General features: G+C 41.1%; 1 protein-coding gene across 1 annotated transcript in view; it reads left to right on the top strand.

Annotated features, from left to right (window-relative positions):
• The window catches only part of ITGA8 (integrin subunit alpha 8), a 178,810-nt gene that overhangs the window by 34,676 nt on the left and 126,209 nt on the right, over window positions 1-17,925 (top strand). The window contains exons 10-13 of the mRNA XM_034760366.1: window positions 302-358; window positions 559-611; window positions 6,770-6,975; window positions 15,914-16,105. Of these exons, the coding sequence (XP_034616257.1) occupies window positions 302-358; window positions 559-611; window positions 6,770-6,975; window positions 15,914-16,105 (508 nt within the window). The remainder of the gene's footprint in view (window positions 1-301; window positions 359-558; window positions 612-6,769; window positions 6,976-15,913; window positions 16,106-17,925) is intronic.

A 17,925-nucleotide genomic window follows, 5' to 3' on the forward strand; every position in this document is an offset into this window, starting at 1 on the left:
ATTTGAGCACCTTGCTGTTTTTAACATATGGTTCCTTACAGCACCGCTGCCAGGCAGGGAAGTACTATGCTCTCCATTGTACAAATGGGGAACTGAGGCATAGAAAATCTAAATGACTTGCTCAAGGTCCCACAGAAAAATCTGTGGTGAAGCAGAGAACTGAACTAAGGACTTTTAGGTCCTATGTTAGTGCTGTAACCACTGGAACATCCTTTAACTTTTCTAAATATACCTGTAGTTACATTACAGTATAACTTGTTATGGTGTGACAGGAATCTTTTATATTTTTTTCTATTGACAGGTTTCAATTATTAATTCTACAGACTTGACCTTTATTCAGAATTTCACTGGTGAACAGGTAATGTCAAAGATCTAAGTAATAATATACTATCCCTCAGAGGAATATAATTGCATCTAAAATATTATAGTTCTAACAATTTGTTAAGTAATATTTTCTACCCTTTGAAATAAATTTTCATAAAGGTGCAGAGGTTTGTCAGGAAAAACAATCTTTTAATGAATATGAGATATGAAAATGTGCGTGTTTTTTATTTACAGATGGCGTCTTACTTTGGGTACACTGTCGCTGTGTCGGATGTTAACAGTGACGGGTAGGTTATACAATGCACCCCAATCTCATTGAAATGCAATAGGAATTGATTGCCTAACTCCTTCTTTAGTCCCTTTTGAAAATCCTGGCCTTAGTAAATAATGTTCACACTACATCTCCAAAAGCCATCATGATCCCTTTATATGGAAAAGCCAAAATAAATATATCTGTTAATAAACTCTGTTTTTCTAATGCTCTCAGTTGGAAAATGTTTCTTAGACTTCTGTACAGCTCTTCTGTGCTTTTCTAGCTCTAATTATCCAGTTTGGGTCTCAACTTTATGAATTCACTTTTCCTTTTTTAAAACTTGGTCTAATGGCCTTTGCAAAAGAAGTTTTAGTGGAGTTTTTCTTATTGACAACTGAGAAGATTGTTTGGAACAATAAGGGCAGAGTTAGAACATCCAATTCTGTTCAATTTCCTAATATTGAAAGAGGCAAGGAGTAGTGATGTTGGCTGCCTTTGGAAAGAGGTGGGTAAGAGCCAAAAGTAGAATGGTTCAATCTGCCTCTATGGAAAAGCAGAGCCTTTCTTTTTCAATTTCTCTTATACCCCTGTCCATCTCCCATTGCAGCAAGGGCTTCTTAAGGTCGCTAGCCTGTCCAAAAGGAGCTCAGCTGGTTGGTCATGGAGGTCCATGCATACTGCATCATCTTTTGAGGTTTGAAAGTGGCCATGCTCTACAATAGTTCCAAGAGGTATTGTGCCTGCGTAAGGATCAATGCCTTTTAGAGTTCCCATTACTCAGGGTTATGCCTTAATGACACTATCTGGCTTTTAAGCCCTGATTCATAGAGCACTTAAGCACCATTAACTTTCATGTATGTCTGCACTACAAGTGCAACAGCAGCATAGCTTTGGTGCTGCAGCTACGCCACCATAGTGTAGACATTTGCAACAATGATGGAAGGGTTTTTTCCGTTGCTGTAGTAAATCCACCCCATCAAGAGGCAGTTGATGGAAGAATTCTTCTGTCAATCTAGCTTAACTACCTATTTTTGGAGTGATGTAGCTGGGTTGTCCTAAGTTTTAGGTGTCAACAAGACCTAAAATTGTGAATAGTCTTAGGGTACGCCTACACAGGGATAAAAGCCCCATGGCACAGCTGGCCCAGGTCAGCTGACTTGGGCTTGCAGGGCTAAAAATTGCTGTGTAGATGTTCAAGCTCAGGTTGGACCCTGAGCTCTGGGACCCTGCAAGAGTGGAGGGTCCCAGACCTTGGGCTCCAGCTGAAGCCAAAATGTCTACACAGAAATTTTTAGCCCCACAGCCTGAGCCCCACAAGCCTGAGTCTGCTGACCCCGGCCAGCAACGGGTTTTTTATCTCCAAGTAGACATACTCAAAGTAGTTGGCAGGATCAGGGCTTTAGTGAATGAATGTTAACATTAGCTCTTTATCACTGAGATAAGATCACTAATACTTTGAGCCTTGGAGTTTCCTCCCAATGTTATTTCAGGCTTATAATTATAACTGTGTGGCTATTCACCTACTGCAAAATATCCCAAAGAGTTGTACACTTCATATGGGACACTTTCTCTTCTTGTATTTATTTGTAGCTTAAAACCATAATGTATGAAGCATTCTCTGTATGCTAAATTGGTGTTTCCCAGCTGTTTAATTGAGATCCTCCCCAGCCCCCCAGGGGGTTACATAAGGCAATGGGGAGGGCTGTGAAGCATTGAACACTTTATTATAATTCTAAAGAAAATAAAATGTCCAGAATAACTTCAGGATAGCCAAAACCTTCAAATTTTGTGAGGTCACCTGTAGAATTTGCAGTGGTAATTGGAGTATACATTTTTTAACTTTTACTTTTATAGTAAATGTAAGGGGGTCAGGACAATTTTTTATTTTGAATAAGGGGTCACCAACCTGAAAATGTTAAGAAACACTGTGCTAGTATCATAAGAGCTTTATAGAAGTTGATTGTGGCTAGCTTTATCTCTCACTGAGCCAACGAATTCATGAACCGGTTATTTCTTGGGAATCTGCTAGTCATTTACAAGATCTCTTAAGATCTTTTTAAAATGTTCTGTGTTCCTTTAACTCCATAGCTGTATGACAATAATATCAGCAAACAACTTTGGAGGCTTGTGTGGTCTCCCATCCTGTATCTGAAAGGAAATCTAATGACTCTCTCTGAGATCTAAACATCCCACTGAAAACAAAACACAAAGAAACTTCACTTGACAAATGTGCCTGACTGCAGTCCAGTAATTGACAGCATGTACATTAACTAGAAATATAACTCAGAAGATGAGACTAAGTCTGACAAAAATTGGTTGAGGGAAAAGATATGCATGGAAAAGTTGTTATAGCTAGGGATGGTGGAGAAATTAGAAGCAGGGTGTCTGACCAGTATTGGAAACCTGATTCTTTATCAGGCTGAAAAGATAAATAGGGACAATGCTTTTACTTGAGTAAGTTCTGAGATTAGATCTTTTTATTTTTCATAATAATTTAGAAGGCAGCTCTGATCAACTTTAGCCTGAGCAGTTCAGCTAAATGTTCCAGGGCTATTCTTGATGTAAAGTCTGCAAGTGTTTTAGGGACACAAACAGGATCAAGAAAATCTTGGTTATTGCCTTTGTACAGTTGTGTCCACTGGAGTCTGGTGGCACCTTAAAGACTAACAGATTTATTTGGGCGTAAGCTTTCATGGGTAAAAAATCCATGAAAGCTTATGCCCAAATAAATCTGTTAGTCTTTAAGGTGCCACCGGACTCCTTGTTGTTTTTGTGGATACACAGACTAACACGGCTACCCCCGATACTTGATAAAGAAATCAGTTATTGAAACTAGAAACTTCCATTTTGTAATAAATTTATAGACAAATTCTTAGCAAGGAGATGAAGGAAAATTTTCTTTTTTAGGTTGAAACCATATATCCAATAAAAACAGTGGAATAAAATGTTTACCAGTCTTTTATTTATACTATATCAAAGCGCCACATAGTTACACTTTAACCTATTGACACTTCCCATACTCCTGCTGTTTATTACTCAGCAGGATACAAAAGAATTGCATAAAATTCCAGCAGGTGGTCAGCTTGTGCTTTTTAATGTTTTATTAGAAAGGAAGCAATACTGGCTAGTCACATTTATGTGCTGGAACAAACATAAATATATTGATTTATGTTAACTACAACATCATGGTGCAGTAGTGAAATGAATCTAATGAAACTTATTAAAATACCCCCATAGGCTGAACTACAGCTATGGTTATACATTACCATTTGGGGGCTTTCAGTCTTATTTTTACTCCTGCTGCCTTTTAAAAGGGATGGTGTCAACTTTAGTTTGGCTCAGATTCACATTTTGTAAATATAAACCTTTACAAAACCTTAGAGCAACTGAAATAAGTCCGCAATTAAAAAAGCCAAGCACACAGGTGTTGATAACCAACCAAACAATTCCTCTGCAGTGCTTGAAACTGAAACATTGAGGTACTAGAACCTGGAAAGTAAAATTAGCTATAAACCAAAAGTCAAACTGATTTATTGCTTTTTATTATCCACATTGAGAGAAATGCAAACAAGTAAATGAGGATTATGGAGAGTGACAAGTAAGTTGGAGGGGTGGGGAGGGAGAATTCTCCCTTCTGCTGAAGCCCTTGTACATTGCTGTGGTAATGCATAAAGAGACATTAGAGCCTTGGGTTTGGCCAGGGAAGAATTCCCACTGGAACAGGCTTTGCAAAAGGGAGCTTACCTTGCACTAAAAGGGCCCCACTGCAAGCCCTAATATAGGAGGTATCTTGGGTGCATGAAGGTGGGGAAGCTGAGCACTATGGGGAGGTCAGGCAGTGCTCTTACCCATAGGCATTTAGGGGCTGGGTGTTGTAGCTTAGGTGGATGCCCACAGGCAGCCCAGAATTAGGAGAGTATAAAGATGGTTTAAAGTTTAAAGCCACGTTAGCACCCTGTCCCCGTCCATCCTCCCCTTCCCCCTCTCCCCCCGGGCTGCAAGCTTGTGCCAAAAGCTTGCTCTGAATATTTAAATTCAAGTAAGTAATCTAAGTTGTTAATAGTAACCTAGGTGACTATATTTGTTTACAACACATAGTTCTTGGCTCTCCCTTTGAAGGGTTCGCCATCCCCCTCCAACCAGATTTCTAAGGATCAGATTGTATTTGGCCCTAGCACTGGAGGGTGTGTATGGGGAAGGCTCAGTTTGCATGCTTTTCACTTGTGATCCCTATGCAATGCCAGATACAACAGCAGTTCTTTTGCTCAGGGGAGTAAGCACATGAGAACGACCATACTGGGTCAGACCAAAGGTCTGACCAAAGGTCCATCTAGCCCAGTATCCTGTCTTCCAACAGTGGCCAATGCCAGGTGCCCCAGAGGGAATGAACAGAACAGGTAATCATCAAGTGATCCATCCCCTGTCATCCATTCTCAGCTTCTGGCAAACAGAGGCTAGGGACACTGTCCCTGCCCATCCTGGCTAATAGCTATTGATGGATCTATCCTTCAAGTACAAGGACTGCTCCTTTTATTGGCCCTAGGGCACGAGTCATCCCAGGGGCAGGGCAAGAGGCAGAGCCACAAGACATCATGTAATGAAAATTCACCTTGTCACTTACAACACTAATTTACAAAGGATTGGTCCTGCAGTGAAGGCACTAGACTGAGACTCAGAAGATATGGCTTCAATTTCTGACGCTGCCATGGTCTTTCAGTATGCCCTTACGCAAGTCATTGAGGCTCACCTTTTTAAAGATGTTTATGCGTCTACAGATACTCATATGCACCTAGTGAGATTTTCAGAAGTGCCGAGGTGCTCAACTCCCATTGAGAGTTAGACACGTAAGTGCTTTTGAAAATCCCACTAGGTGCCTATCTGACCCTTTAAAAATCTGTCTCTTATTCTCTCTGTGCCTCAGTTCCTCTGTGTAAAATGGGGATAATAATGCCTCCTTTCTCTTCCCCTTTCCTTTTTCTCTCTTCTCTGATTAGATTGTAAGATTTTGGAGCACAGACCATCTTACTAACTGATTCATACTGCACTTAACACAGCTGAGTCCCAATCTCAATGGGGGTCTCTATACTGTACTGTAATAAAATAATAACAATAATGAATCTAGGAGGATGATAGAGCTACTGTGTAATATATAGTGTATGCTAAATAATTGTAAAACAGTTGGTAAAATATAGCGTTCACAGGACACAAACAGCATGTTCTCTTTTTGTGGCAATCAGCAATTTCAACTAACATGCTGTCCAAACCACTAGCGTCGTTCATAAAAAGAGAAAGATTTGGGGTTTTTTAGTGTGGGGAAAAAACCCAACAGCTTTAATATTTGTTTGTTCATTCAGCATCTGCTTCCTTCCTTTTCAGGATATGTGTAGCATAGGATGGTATCTAATATTTAAAACAATGGAAGAACTAAATAAATGTAACTTTACATTTTAAATTACAGTTTTCCTCATGGAGAAGTTCTATTGAATTTATAGAAAATAATATTTCTATAGGTGTTTTGAAGCAACTTATAAAATTTCACTTCTATATGGTGGTTAAAAGCATAGAAAAGATCTCATTCTCTGTTATATTCTATATGATTTAGAATATTAACTATAAAGCCATATTATATTTCTATAGAGCCCTGTTGGTTTAACTCCTCCTAAATTTTATATGCTTTTTACATAAGAGTTAAGACATATTAGAATTTGTTGTGTCTCTCTCATTGTGTTGGTTCCTTGCTGGGAAGGATTTTCAGAGATCATTTCAAGCTCAAGGTAGAAAAAGCTCTGCTCTCAATTAAATAAAGTTTATTGGCATGACAAAGAAATACCATTGCCAAAATTAAATATATTACAGTCAAGTTATAATAGTGTTTCACAGTAACAGGGATTTCCATGCCGTTGAGCCTGCCACTGAATTCAATGTTGCTTGAAAGCTTGTCTCTCTCACCAAAAGAAGTTTGTTCAATAGATATTCTCCTCTCACCCATTTTGTCTCACTGAAGTCAATGTGAGTTTTCCTATTAACTTCAGCAGGCTTTGAATCAGGCCCCACGTACCCACTTGATATTATTGGTTTATATCTCTGAATCATATATTGTGAGGCTATTTCTGCTGCTTTCTCACTTCTTCCAGAATCATGTCATTTGGCTGAATTTCCCATTGACATTTGGTTTTGTTTTTATTCCTCTAGTTTAGATGACATCCTAGTTGGTGCGCCCCTCTTCATGGAGCGTGAATTTGAGAGTAAACCTAAGGAAGTAGGGCAAGTTTACCTGTACTTGCAGGAAAGTGCTTTCTACTTCCGAGACGCACAGATACTGTCGGGCACTGAAGTATTTGGTAGATTCGGCAGTGCCATCGCGCATCTTGGAGATCTCAACCAGGATGGATATAATGGTACTTAATTTATATATTATATGTTATATATTATATGTTGCAAGCAAATTGCCTGCATACTGAATATGATGGTACTTCAGGTCTGAAAATGGCTTTCTTCCAACTTCTTAAAGAGAACTACAGGAGTTAGGGAAAAAAAACAAATAAAACAATATACATGTTTGTTTTTCTGCAACCCTTCCACTTTTAACATGTAAATGTGCTATTGAAAGTGATGAGAATCTCTCTGTGACCTAGTGATTGGAGTAGGAGTCTGGCCTAGTGGTCAGAGCAGAATCAAAGGGCAGAGCCAGAGTCGTGGTCAAGAGACAAGCCTGTGATGAGAATCAGGGGTTATAAATCAGGGGGTTCAGAAGCAGGCAGTGAGTAGGCCTGGAGCAGAGCAGGCCTGAAGCAGATCCTAGAGCAGAGCAGGTTCAGAGGCCGGAAGCAGAGTAGGCCTGGAGCAGAGCAGGCATGGGGTGGAGCAAGGGGGTCAGGCACCGCTTTGGGCATAGAATGCATTGAGCTGCCACTGCGCTGCTGTTGGTACTTAAATGGTGACCTGTTGACCCTTCTGCCCCATCAGGGAGCACAGTCACTTAATGAGGGTTTATTGGGCCCAGACAAGCTCATTGGGTTGCTAGGCAACCATGCCCAGAGCCAGCTGAATTCCTGACACATTGACTAATCCTAACAAAGAGGAAATTAAGGGCCATATCCTGTTATATTTAAATGAATAGTTCCATTGACATCAATGCTAACGCTGAATGTACATTAACACTTTAATATTGTTTCCCCTTTTTAACCCAGTCGATTTTGTTCCTCTTCAGGAACTCTCTACAAGAGATTTGTTGGGACACTCAGCTCATGCCCAGACATGGGGTAGACTTTGCATTCTCACTGACTACTGTTCTATAAGCCATCAAAAGGAATGGGATATGCTACTCCCAGCCCCTTTGGTGCTGTTCAACAAAGGTAGCCAAATGACCGCCCAAAGTCCTATTGAACTTTTCCACCATCCCTTCAGATTGTGGGTGTGCTGTGGTGGGTGAGAGTTTTGTGTATGCCTAGAATCTCACAAATCTGTTGAAACACTTTGGATTCAAAAATTCTCCCTTGATCTGTGCATAACTCATATGGGACTCCAAATCTGGTGAAGAAATCATTCACTAGAACCCTATTACTGCCACAGCCTATTGATTTCTGCTCGGAAAGCCATAGGCTATTTTGTGAAGTAGTCCATAGCTACCGGCAACTATTACTTGCCAGCCTCTGTCTCATTTTACAAAGTTCAACTGCTTGATTCCCTCTATCAACTACAGAGTGCACCTGGTACAGTCGGCTGGTACCTGTACCCACCCACCCCCCGGTTTCTCCCATTTCCTATACAATATTTCAACTTTAAATTCCAAGCTTTCCCATTGTGACCAGGAAGCTATTACTGTGGTGTTGTGAGGTGACATTACATTCCACGGTGGCTGTGTTTGCCATTTGATTTTCCAGTCACACACTATCCTGAATTCAGGATCCTCTCGTTGGGAAGATTCTAGTTGCTCTAGGGTCCATTCTTGCAGCCCCACCCCCCTTGTTCAAGGATGAACCAAGAACATGAGCACTAATGCGAATTAGAGGAAGGAAGGCACACTCCCCTGGAGCAACTAATTCCTTGCTGTCCTGCTTAAGGCATTGTTTGCGGACAAGGCATCGACACCGCCATGCTTATGGCCAGGCCTGTGTGTAATTGTGAAATCATAGCTCTGCTATGGCAAGCTGGTAGCTGTCCCTCGGGACTTCTGAATCTAAAGAGCCATTGCAGGGAAGCATGGTCTGCCCTGACCATATACTTCCTCCCATACAAATAGTAATGAAAATATTGTATAGATTTAACCACTCCTAGGAGTTCCTTTCAGATGGTGCAATAATTTGTCTCAGGAAAACTTAGACTTTTGCTATAATAAGCTACAACCCTCTCAATTCCCTTGTGTTCTTTTGTCGATACTTCCCTCAGAGCATGAGCAATAGCATCTGTGTCCAGTATGAAAGGGGTTTCGAAACACGGATAGGCCAAGAAAGGAACAGTTATTAGAGCCTTATGCCACATTATACTCTGCGAACCATTGAAATGGTTTCCCTTTCTCACCCAACCTATGCCGTGGTTTTGCAATAATGGCAAACCCACAAATGAACCTTCTGTAATAGGAACAGAGCCTTATAAAACTCTGCACATCTGTGAGTGTTTGGGAAGTTGGCCAGCTCTGTACAGCCTCAATTTTCTTTTTGTCAGTGGAAATTTCCTCCTCGCTAATTGTATACCCAAGGTGGATTACCTCTTTTTGAAACAACTCACGTTTCTTTGGGTTCGGTTTCAAATTGGCTCACAGACCATTTTAAAATGTTTTAGTTCCTGTTCAAATGTTTTAGCATGCACCAGATTAAAATAGACAGGCCGAGAGGGGCATGTCATGTAATACCCTCCCGTTATCCTCTCTAAGGTGGCAAACACAATTCAAAATCAACACTTTAAATGGCCACAAGCATTGTCCTGCTGCGAAAGCAGTTTTCCCTTGTCTCTTGCATCCACTTCCACTTGCCAATAACAACTATTAAGATCCAGTGTAGAAAACCAGACAATGTGCTACAGCATCTAGGGTATCATCTGTTCATGGTAATAGATAAGAATCCTTTTCAAGTGACTTCATTTAGTTTTCTATACTCCAGACAGAATCTTGTGTTGCCATCTTTTTTCTTAACCAGAGCTATGGGGGAGGCCTAAGGATTGGTTGAAGGCTCAATAATATCTTCCTGATACATTTCTTTGATGGTCTGTAGTGCCTCTTCCCTTTCTGCTCCTGGTAACAGTGAGGGTCAGATTCCTCCCCTGCCCACCATCAATTCTGTGCTGCACCAGTGCAGTACAACCTATGACTCTGTTGGACTAGGAGAACAGCTCCTGATTCCTAACCAGAAAGTCTCTTGGATTGTTCTGCTGTTTCCCCAGTGTACAACACAGTGCTGCAAGAGGTCCAATAGAAATTCTGGAAGCTCACCTTCTCCCTCTTCTGCCTTGTAGTTTTCTTCAATACCAGCATTAACCAGATCCACCAATTCACATTTTGCAACTGCAGTGTCCCTTCCCCCTCCCCTCGCCTTTTTTAACTATTTGCCACTTGTCGGAAACATTCAGCAAATGAACAGGGATCAGTTCTTATTTCAGAGCCACGATAGCTTTGACAGCTAAGATTGCCCCAAGACCCTGATTTCATAACAGGGTTCAACCACTCTCCAGCTTCCCTTTGCTGGAAAGCTGCCACAGCGTGTAGCTGTTATGGTGGTTTCTGCGCCTGGGAGCAGGCCTATAAGCCATTTATCTCACCTGGGCCATATTTTTAAAGGTCATTTCCACAGATTGAATTTGTAAGACACCTTTCCTGTTATTGAGTACACAGTTGTTAGCCATAATGAAATCCACTTCAATTACTAGCTCATTCACTAGTTCAGCCACCCAGCTCAAATTTCAGAGGTCTCATCTTCAAACCCAACTTCCCAGGTTTTGGACAGGTTCCATTTCCATTTGAGACCGATTTAGGTTGTTCAGTTTTGGATTCCCTATTCCATGGCCTTTTTAGTGTGTCTGGTCTCATAACTGTAATGTTTGAGCATGTGTCAATGATTCCTGTACACATCACCGATGCTATTACACACTCAATAGCCAAACTCCAGTTACTATTGTTTAACTGCCCAGATCTAAACAAAAACTGTGGAGATGATCATTGTTCCTCCAAGCTTTGCCCCTTCAGCTTGGTGACCCACCATTTCCCAGATTGAGAGAGAAGTTTTCACTAGATACTTGTGACAGTCTGTGTTGGCCTGCCTTAAATGTATAACAATCCTTTTTATGACCAGTTTTGTCACAGTACGAGCATTTATCTGAACTGTTCTCTTTAATTTTTGCATTATTGCCAGTTTCCCTTGTTTTACAAACCACATGTGTCATTTGTTCCAGTCATTCAATGTGGTCATGAACCAGATTAGATTCCCTCCTAGCATACATATTGGACACAAAGCTGTATTTACAGGGATTATGGTGATCAGCTTCCATCATCCTGAATCGCAGTTGCTTCCTGAAATGCTGCAAGAAAAGATTTAAGTTCTGTAGCAAATCCCACAGCCTCTCAGAGCATCTTTGGCCTCCTTTCACTGATCTTGATCTGCAAGTATATGTCCAGCTGTTTGGCAATGGACCAATTTATAGACTATCTATTCTGGAAGGTCTCGGTTGTATCTGGATATACCAGGAACATGTGTCTCTACAGGTCCCCTGCCAGTTCAGGTGGTGTTTCTTCTTTCCTGCTCCTTCTAGCCCTTAAATTAAAATTATTTTTTTAATTAAATTAATGGAGATATCCTATCTCCTAGAACTGGAAGGGACCTTGAAAGGTCATTGAGTCCAGCCCCCTGCCTTCACTAGCAGGACCAAGTACTGATTTTGCCCCAGATCCCTAAGTGGCCCCCTCAAGGATTGAACTCACAACACTGGGTTTAGCAGGCCAATGCTCAAACCACTGAGCTATCCCTCCCCCCATTAGCTGTGCCCTGGTCAACTCACATTGGTGTCTAGCTCCAAACCACATCTCAAGGTCTTGAATCAGGTTTGGATACCTCAGTCTCTTCTGGGGATAAGTTCTGCAGCACCATCAGAGCTGGGCCACCCAAGCTGGCTGCTAATAAACCTCCTTTCTGTCCCTCTTCCTAGCCATTCATCTGAGCTAGAATATTGAATTGACACAAATAAGCTTCCCAGGGAGTTTTGCCCACAAAGATAGTGGGGTTTTGCATCACTGGTCCCGACCTTTCTCTAGTTATGAACAGGATAGAAAACTGCTGTAAATATCTGGTCTTACCCAGTCCTTTGGCTGGCTCAATGTCTCAACAGCCTTCCACTGTGGTCAGTGACCCTTCGATTTCCTTCTGGAGCTGAATTTTTAGTTCAATAAATCCTTGCTGCAGCTCATCTTGGTTGGCAAATTCCAGATTAGCTAATGCTTGCTTGATCTCTGCTATATTGTGGAAAAAAACATGGCTAATGGTGTGACAATCAGGGTCCAGACAACCCAAGGAGAGAACAGGGGGATCTGATCCCCAAAGAATAATCAATTGAATCAACTGATTGTATCCAATGTTACTGTGTACAGAAATATGTTCAGTAAAGTCTTTAATGAAAGCTTGTAACTTGATAGTCATTATGAGATATGTTTGCAGACTGTGGTTATAAAGATAGAGAGAGAGAACTCTACTCATAACCTGTACTACAATGTCAAATACACCTTGCAGGAGCGAGGGGCACAAAACGAGGAACAAGTAATAATCCATTGTAAACCCAGGAAAAGGCAACAATGGGCCATTAAAGTTAATGGGAAGACATTAAGACAACAGGATATCCCCACTTTGAATCTTTGTAGTGACAGAAGGAAAAAAACCCTGAAAAAATGGAAGTGGTTTGAAGTGAAAGGTTCTCAGCAACTGAAACTGAGGGACAGTCACTTAGCAGGAGCTGTCTGTGAAACGCTGAATCCCCTGACAGGGGGCATGATGAGAAATCGTTCTAAGGCAATAGGTGACTTGTATTAGAAAAGGGACTGTGATCTAATTTGAAAGTTGCATCTTTGTTTATTTTCTGTGTAACTTGTATGTGTTTGTTTTCCCCTTACAATTTCATATTTCAAGCTGCGATTTTTCTATTAAATAAACTTTTTGTTTATTTTTACCCCAAACCTATCTCTGTTGTGCAATCTATGTGGAGTGTGTCCCCCAAAGGAAGCTAGTGCCTGGGGGGCTCATTTCACACCTTCGGGGATGACAAGCCAGAGAGAAAAAGGCCGAGAGTCTGGTAGTTAAGAACTCGGGTGGATGGACTTGGGGAGACTTGAGACTGGAAGGGCTGTTGGGGTCACCTTGCAAGGAGTAACTCGGCTGGTGGAAGCCAGGGTGAGACCTTGTGCTTGTGGGTATGCTACTGTGTTGGGTCTGAACCAAAGCTGCATAGCATATGAGCACCTCTGGTTACAGGGCAGGTGGTGACAGAACCTTATTGGTCTGGGTTATCCCAAAACACATCACAAATGGCAGTCAGGTTGCTGATCACCTGATCAATCTCCTTTACCTTTCAAGCCTGTATGGGTTTCCCCATTCTGTCCAGGCACTTGGTAGTTGCTGCTGCTCCAATAGAGATCTCATCTCAGTCTGCAATCATCTCTGAGCTCTTCCTGCAAAACCTCCAGCTTTTGTTTTAGTTCTTGTCTTAAATCCTACTGGCCACTTTTGATTTCTGCAAGCACTTCCATTCTTTCTTCTGACTTGATTCAATAGGAATACCAGCTCACAATCTCTCTCCTTGGAAACTAGATCCCACTGTTCAGAGCAGAATTGCCCCTTTTTGACCCGAACGGCTAGTCGAAGTTTGGATGCCTGTGGGTGTTCCAGTTGGGAGCAGAAAATGGTGATAGGTATTTCTTTGAAGCAGTTTTGTTTATTTACAAAGAATGTACAAAGTCCTGTGTATCTGAATACAGAGGGAATCAAATAACAAGAAATAGCTTCTTTTGCTCACAGCTTGAAGAGCAGTCTTTTCCGCCAGCACCCCTGACCCAAAAACCTCTCCCCAGGTTTCTTCCAGGGTCAGCCACATGCTTTCAGCTGCTCCTTCAGGCTGTTTCTCTGACTCAGTCTGTTTTTAGGCCTGGTCTCCCTAGGTAATTAGGACGATTTCACTTTGTCAGTAAGGGCCATGAAAAATCCACATCCCTGAGTGGCGCTGTTAAGTTGACCTAAGTCACCATATAGACAGTGCCAGGTCGACAGAAGAATTCTTCCATCTATCTAGCAACTGCCTCTTGGAGAAGTGGATTACCCACACGGATGGAAGAACCCCTCTCGTCGGCCTAGGTAGTGTCTACACCAGGGATCGGCAACCTTTGGCACGTGGCCCGCCAGGGTAAGCACCCTGGGAGGCCAGGCCAGTTTGTTTACCTGCCACGTCCACAGGTTCGGCCGATTGCGGCTCCCACTGGCCGTGGTTCGCCACTCCAGGCCAATGGGGGCAGAGGGAAGCGGCGCGGGTCGAGGGATGTGCTGGCCGCCACTTCCCGCTGCCGCCATGGGCCTGGAGTGGCAAACCGCGGCCAGTGGGAGCTGCGATCGGCCGAAGTTGTAGATGCAGCAGGTAAACAAACCGGCCCAGCCCGCCAGACTTAATGTTTTAAGTGTAGGCAAACCCTTCTTTTCTGTCAATTCCCTCCACCCCACACATCCATCCAGTCAAGCCCTCTGCCCACCTAGTGCTAGTTTCTGGATAGACACTATTAGGCTTTGTTTTGGATATTTCTCCTTAACTGTCACTTACAACTGGCTTAAATGGAGAACTCATTCACACATCAGGCTTAAAGAGGTTTTAACTCAGCTCATAATAATATGGATTAAAATGTAATATGATGTTTTTATAAATGTATTTGATTCGATACAGCATCAGTTTAAAAGGAGCTGTTTTGCTTCTTCCCCAGTTGTGTACATGAGCTGACTGAGGTTCAAAGAGGTAGAGTATCTTGCTCACAGTCCCAGCTGAAGCAGTTGTGAGGCTCTCTTGTCAAAAGTGCCTAGGTGCCTAACTCCCATTAATTTGTGGAAACTGGGCACCTTAGGGCATTTGCAAATTCCACTAAGTGCCTAGCTGCATTTTTAGGTGCCTAAATACCTTTAAAAATCTGTCCTCAAGTCTTTCATCCTGTCCATCGGACATTATTTTCTCCATCCACTGGCCAAGGCTTTTAAAGTGGTTAGTGATTTGGGGTTCTAGCTCGAGACACTTTAAAGGGCCTGATTGTCAGTGGACAGGTGCTCAGCCCTCTCAAAGAAACTTAAGCTAAGCACCCAAAATCTCTTGTCATTTTGAAAATCTTGGTCATTGTCTTTTAGCAGATAAACTCACACAGTCTACTTAGTCATCATGGCTTTTTCTTTGATTTTTGTACCTGAAAAGTAGCAAGGGAGGGTTTGTTATCCATAACCAGTATAAATTCTAAATAGCATCTGGCCCTACACCAGTTAATACAATAAATTCTCTTTCAGGGATCTGCTACTTTCATGAACTGCTCCAGCTTATTCTCCTGGTTTATGACATCCAGAGAGTGCCTTGAGTGAATTACAGCTTTGCATTCCCTGTGGGGCTGTCTATTATTCTGTATTTATCTCGTCTCCAAAATACTCCTCAAAAGCTTTTTTTAAACTATTTATATATATTTTTATATATTTATTTTTATTTGTCATGAAAACAAAGGGGATGTTTCCCATTTCATGGTAAGGTGTTTTACATACAAACCAAACTGATCTTATGCCGTTACTCCACTTCATTCCTGTTTTCCCTTCTGCATCCTGTAAAGTTGGCTGTTCAACAATGTATTTTTTTGTCGTCAAATGAATTTTTTTTTTTAAGCTGGAAAAAGGACAAACCACAAAGCAGAGCTTCTTAAAGAGCTGCTGCTAATTAATTAGGTGATGGAGAAAACAGGGAACATCACACAGTGTATGTTTAGTTTAAACAGATGAATGTAACATTAGCCATTATTTCAGTCTCAGTTTGTTAAATCTTGTTGATTACTGTAAAAACATGACAAAGGAAAATGTGCAATTAATAATAGACGTGTGTTGCCTATCTATTGCAATGTGAAGGCCCTTTCATATGAAAATAAATTCATTACAGCTATAGGCATGAAAGTTTGAAACACTAAAGCACTATTAAACATTTTTATGTATTTGTCTTGAAATAGAATCTATGCAATAAAGAAAAACTGATTAAGCCCCAGCTCTTGTTAACACACAACACAGGCCCCTCTGGTCTACTTTCCCTGTTGGAGTTAATTCTGTCTTTGTTTTAACGTTGTCAACTCTTTTTACTCTATTGCAGACATTGCAATCGGTGCACCATTCGCAGGAGAAGACAGAAGAGGCAAAGTGCTCATTTACAATGGACACAGGAATGGGTTAAATGCTAACCCTTCGCAGGTTCTTAATGGAGCCTGGGCCTCACAGTCCATGCCTGCGGGATTTGGCTTTACTCTAAGAGGAGACTCAGACATAGACAAGAATGATTACCCAGGTAAGATTTTTCCATAAGAGAGGGAATTTCATACCTTCATTCTCTGGAAAATGCATCTAAACTGTTCCTTGTGGAAGGCAGAGGTCACAATAAAGAATAGACAGTTTTTTGTGTAGTTCTAGCAATGCTTTCCTGAGAACATAAAGTCAGACAAAACAAATACTCCTTTTCCTGTCAAGAGACATCATCAGAAATGCAAGGGCTTAAACAGTTACATTAACATAAAACATGTGAAGTTTACAGCAAAAAGCTTAACCCTTATTCCCCACTCAACATTTGAATGCACTCATTCCTACTGAGCTTATAGGTCTGCTCCATGCTGACATTCTTCCTTAATTAAAACCATGTCATGTTATAAGGGAAGAGACTGACTTGGTTGTGTTTGCTGCTAGTTGTTTATAGCTGCTGAACTACATATATAGGTTCCTAATTGCTTTTGACCTCATTACAAAAAGCAGAGAGAATACAAAAAGATTCCATTCTTTGAGTCACAGATTTGATTTAGGTCTTTCCATGACCTTATTCGCACTTTGTTATACAGATTCTTTCTTTTTAATTTTGTTTTGAATTTTTATTAACAATGAATAGTTTTCAGACATCCAATGGTATTTATCAAGATTACGCCTCTACTGCATGCTTTTTTTCAGTGGAGTCCTTCCAGCTTGGAGCAGCATTCCAGGACCATATGCTGCCTAAATGTACAATATCCTTTTAATCTGATGCCTTCCTCTAGGATCAGTACATACAAGACCATACTATTTCTCTGAGTCAAGATTGAGAAATCTCTGAACGTTTGCAATGTACCCAGTGTCGTGGAATGGATAGCCTTGGTGTTGTATACTGTTGAGCTACCGCACTAATACTTGCTAATGCTTTAGGTTTCACTGACTCTTTATAAAGTTATTTTTCTTAGCTTGTCTTCCTTAACTTATATTATTACAACTAGCAAAGTTAGTGACCTGAAAGTTTGTGTTATTAGCTGCACGATTTTGATAATTAAAGGTGACTTGCAAAGAAAAAAAAAAGAGGGTTTGTGAGACCGTTTTGGCTTATTTGTTCTAGGTAAAGAAGGCCTGAAAGCTATGGGATTTTTGTTTGTTTTTAAAAGGGGGATTTTTTTATGCTGGAAATTCAGGTCTTGTGTGCTCTAGAAAATGCTGCTTGAAAAGCTGGATATTGATAACATTAAAAGACTCAAGAGAGAGAAAGCTGAGCAATTGAGGGGAAAGGCTTTGTAGTCCTGTGTCAATTTTTGTTTTGAATGTTTGTGTTTTGGGGTTCTTAACTCACATTCAGTTTCAATAACTAATGGGCTTTTGGGGCATTATTAAAATTTCAGCACCATGAACATGCTCTGAAACATGAACATGCTCTAAGATGCCCTCCAGTAAAACCAGGGAAAACAAGATTTTACATTCCTGGCATTTCTAAGTGGGGGAGGGGGGGACACTTTCAAATCTTCTCCTTTAAATAATATAAGGAAGGAGGGTATAGACCCAATTAAAAATAAATATCCTTCACAGGGCATCTTTAAAGCTGAATGGGGGAAGTTTGGGTACCACACTTGGATCTTCGGTTCATTTGAGACATTTCTTTAGCTTTTCCCTGACTTTCACTTTTGGGTTTTGTGCTCCTACCTGAAGAATTCTATTGTAGAATGTGTTTAGCATGTGACAGTTTGGTTTTTGTTTTGTTACAAGGATGAGTTGTTTGAGAAAAAGACTTACTAGTAACTGTGTTTACCATAGGCAACCTCTCCTTCAATCCTACACTTACCTAGACTGACAATGTTGCAAAATCCACCTCCCAGAAAATTATAG

This window comes from Trachemys scripta, chromosome 2, assembly GCF_013100865.1.
Source record: "Trachemys scripta elegans isolate TJP31775 chromosome 2, CAS_Tse_1.0, whole genome shotgun sequence".
NCBI lineage: Eukaryota > Metazoa > Chordata > Testudines > Emydidae > Trachemys > Trachemys scripta.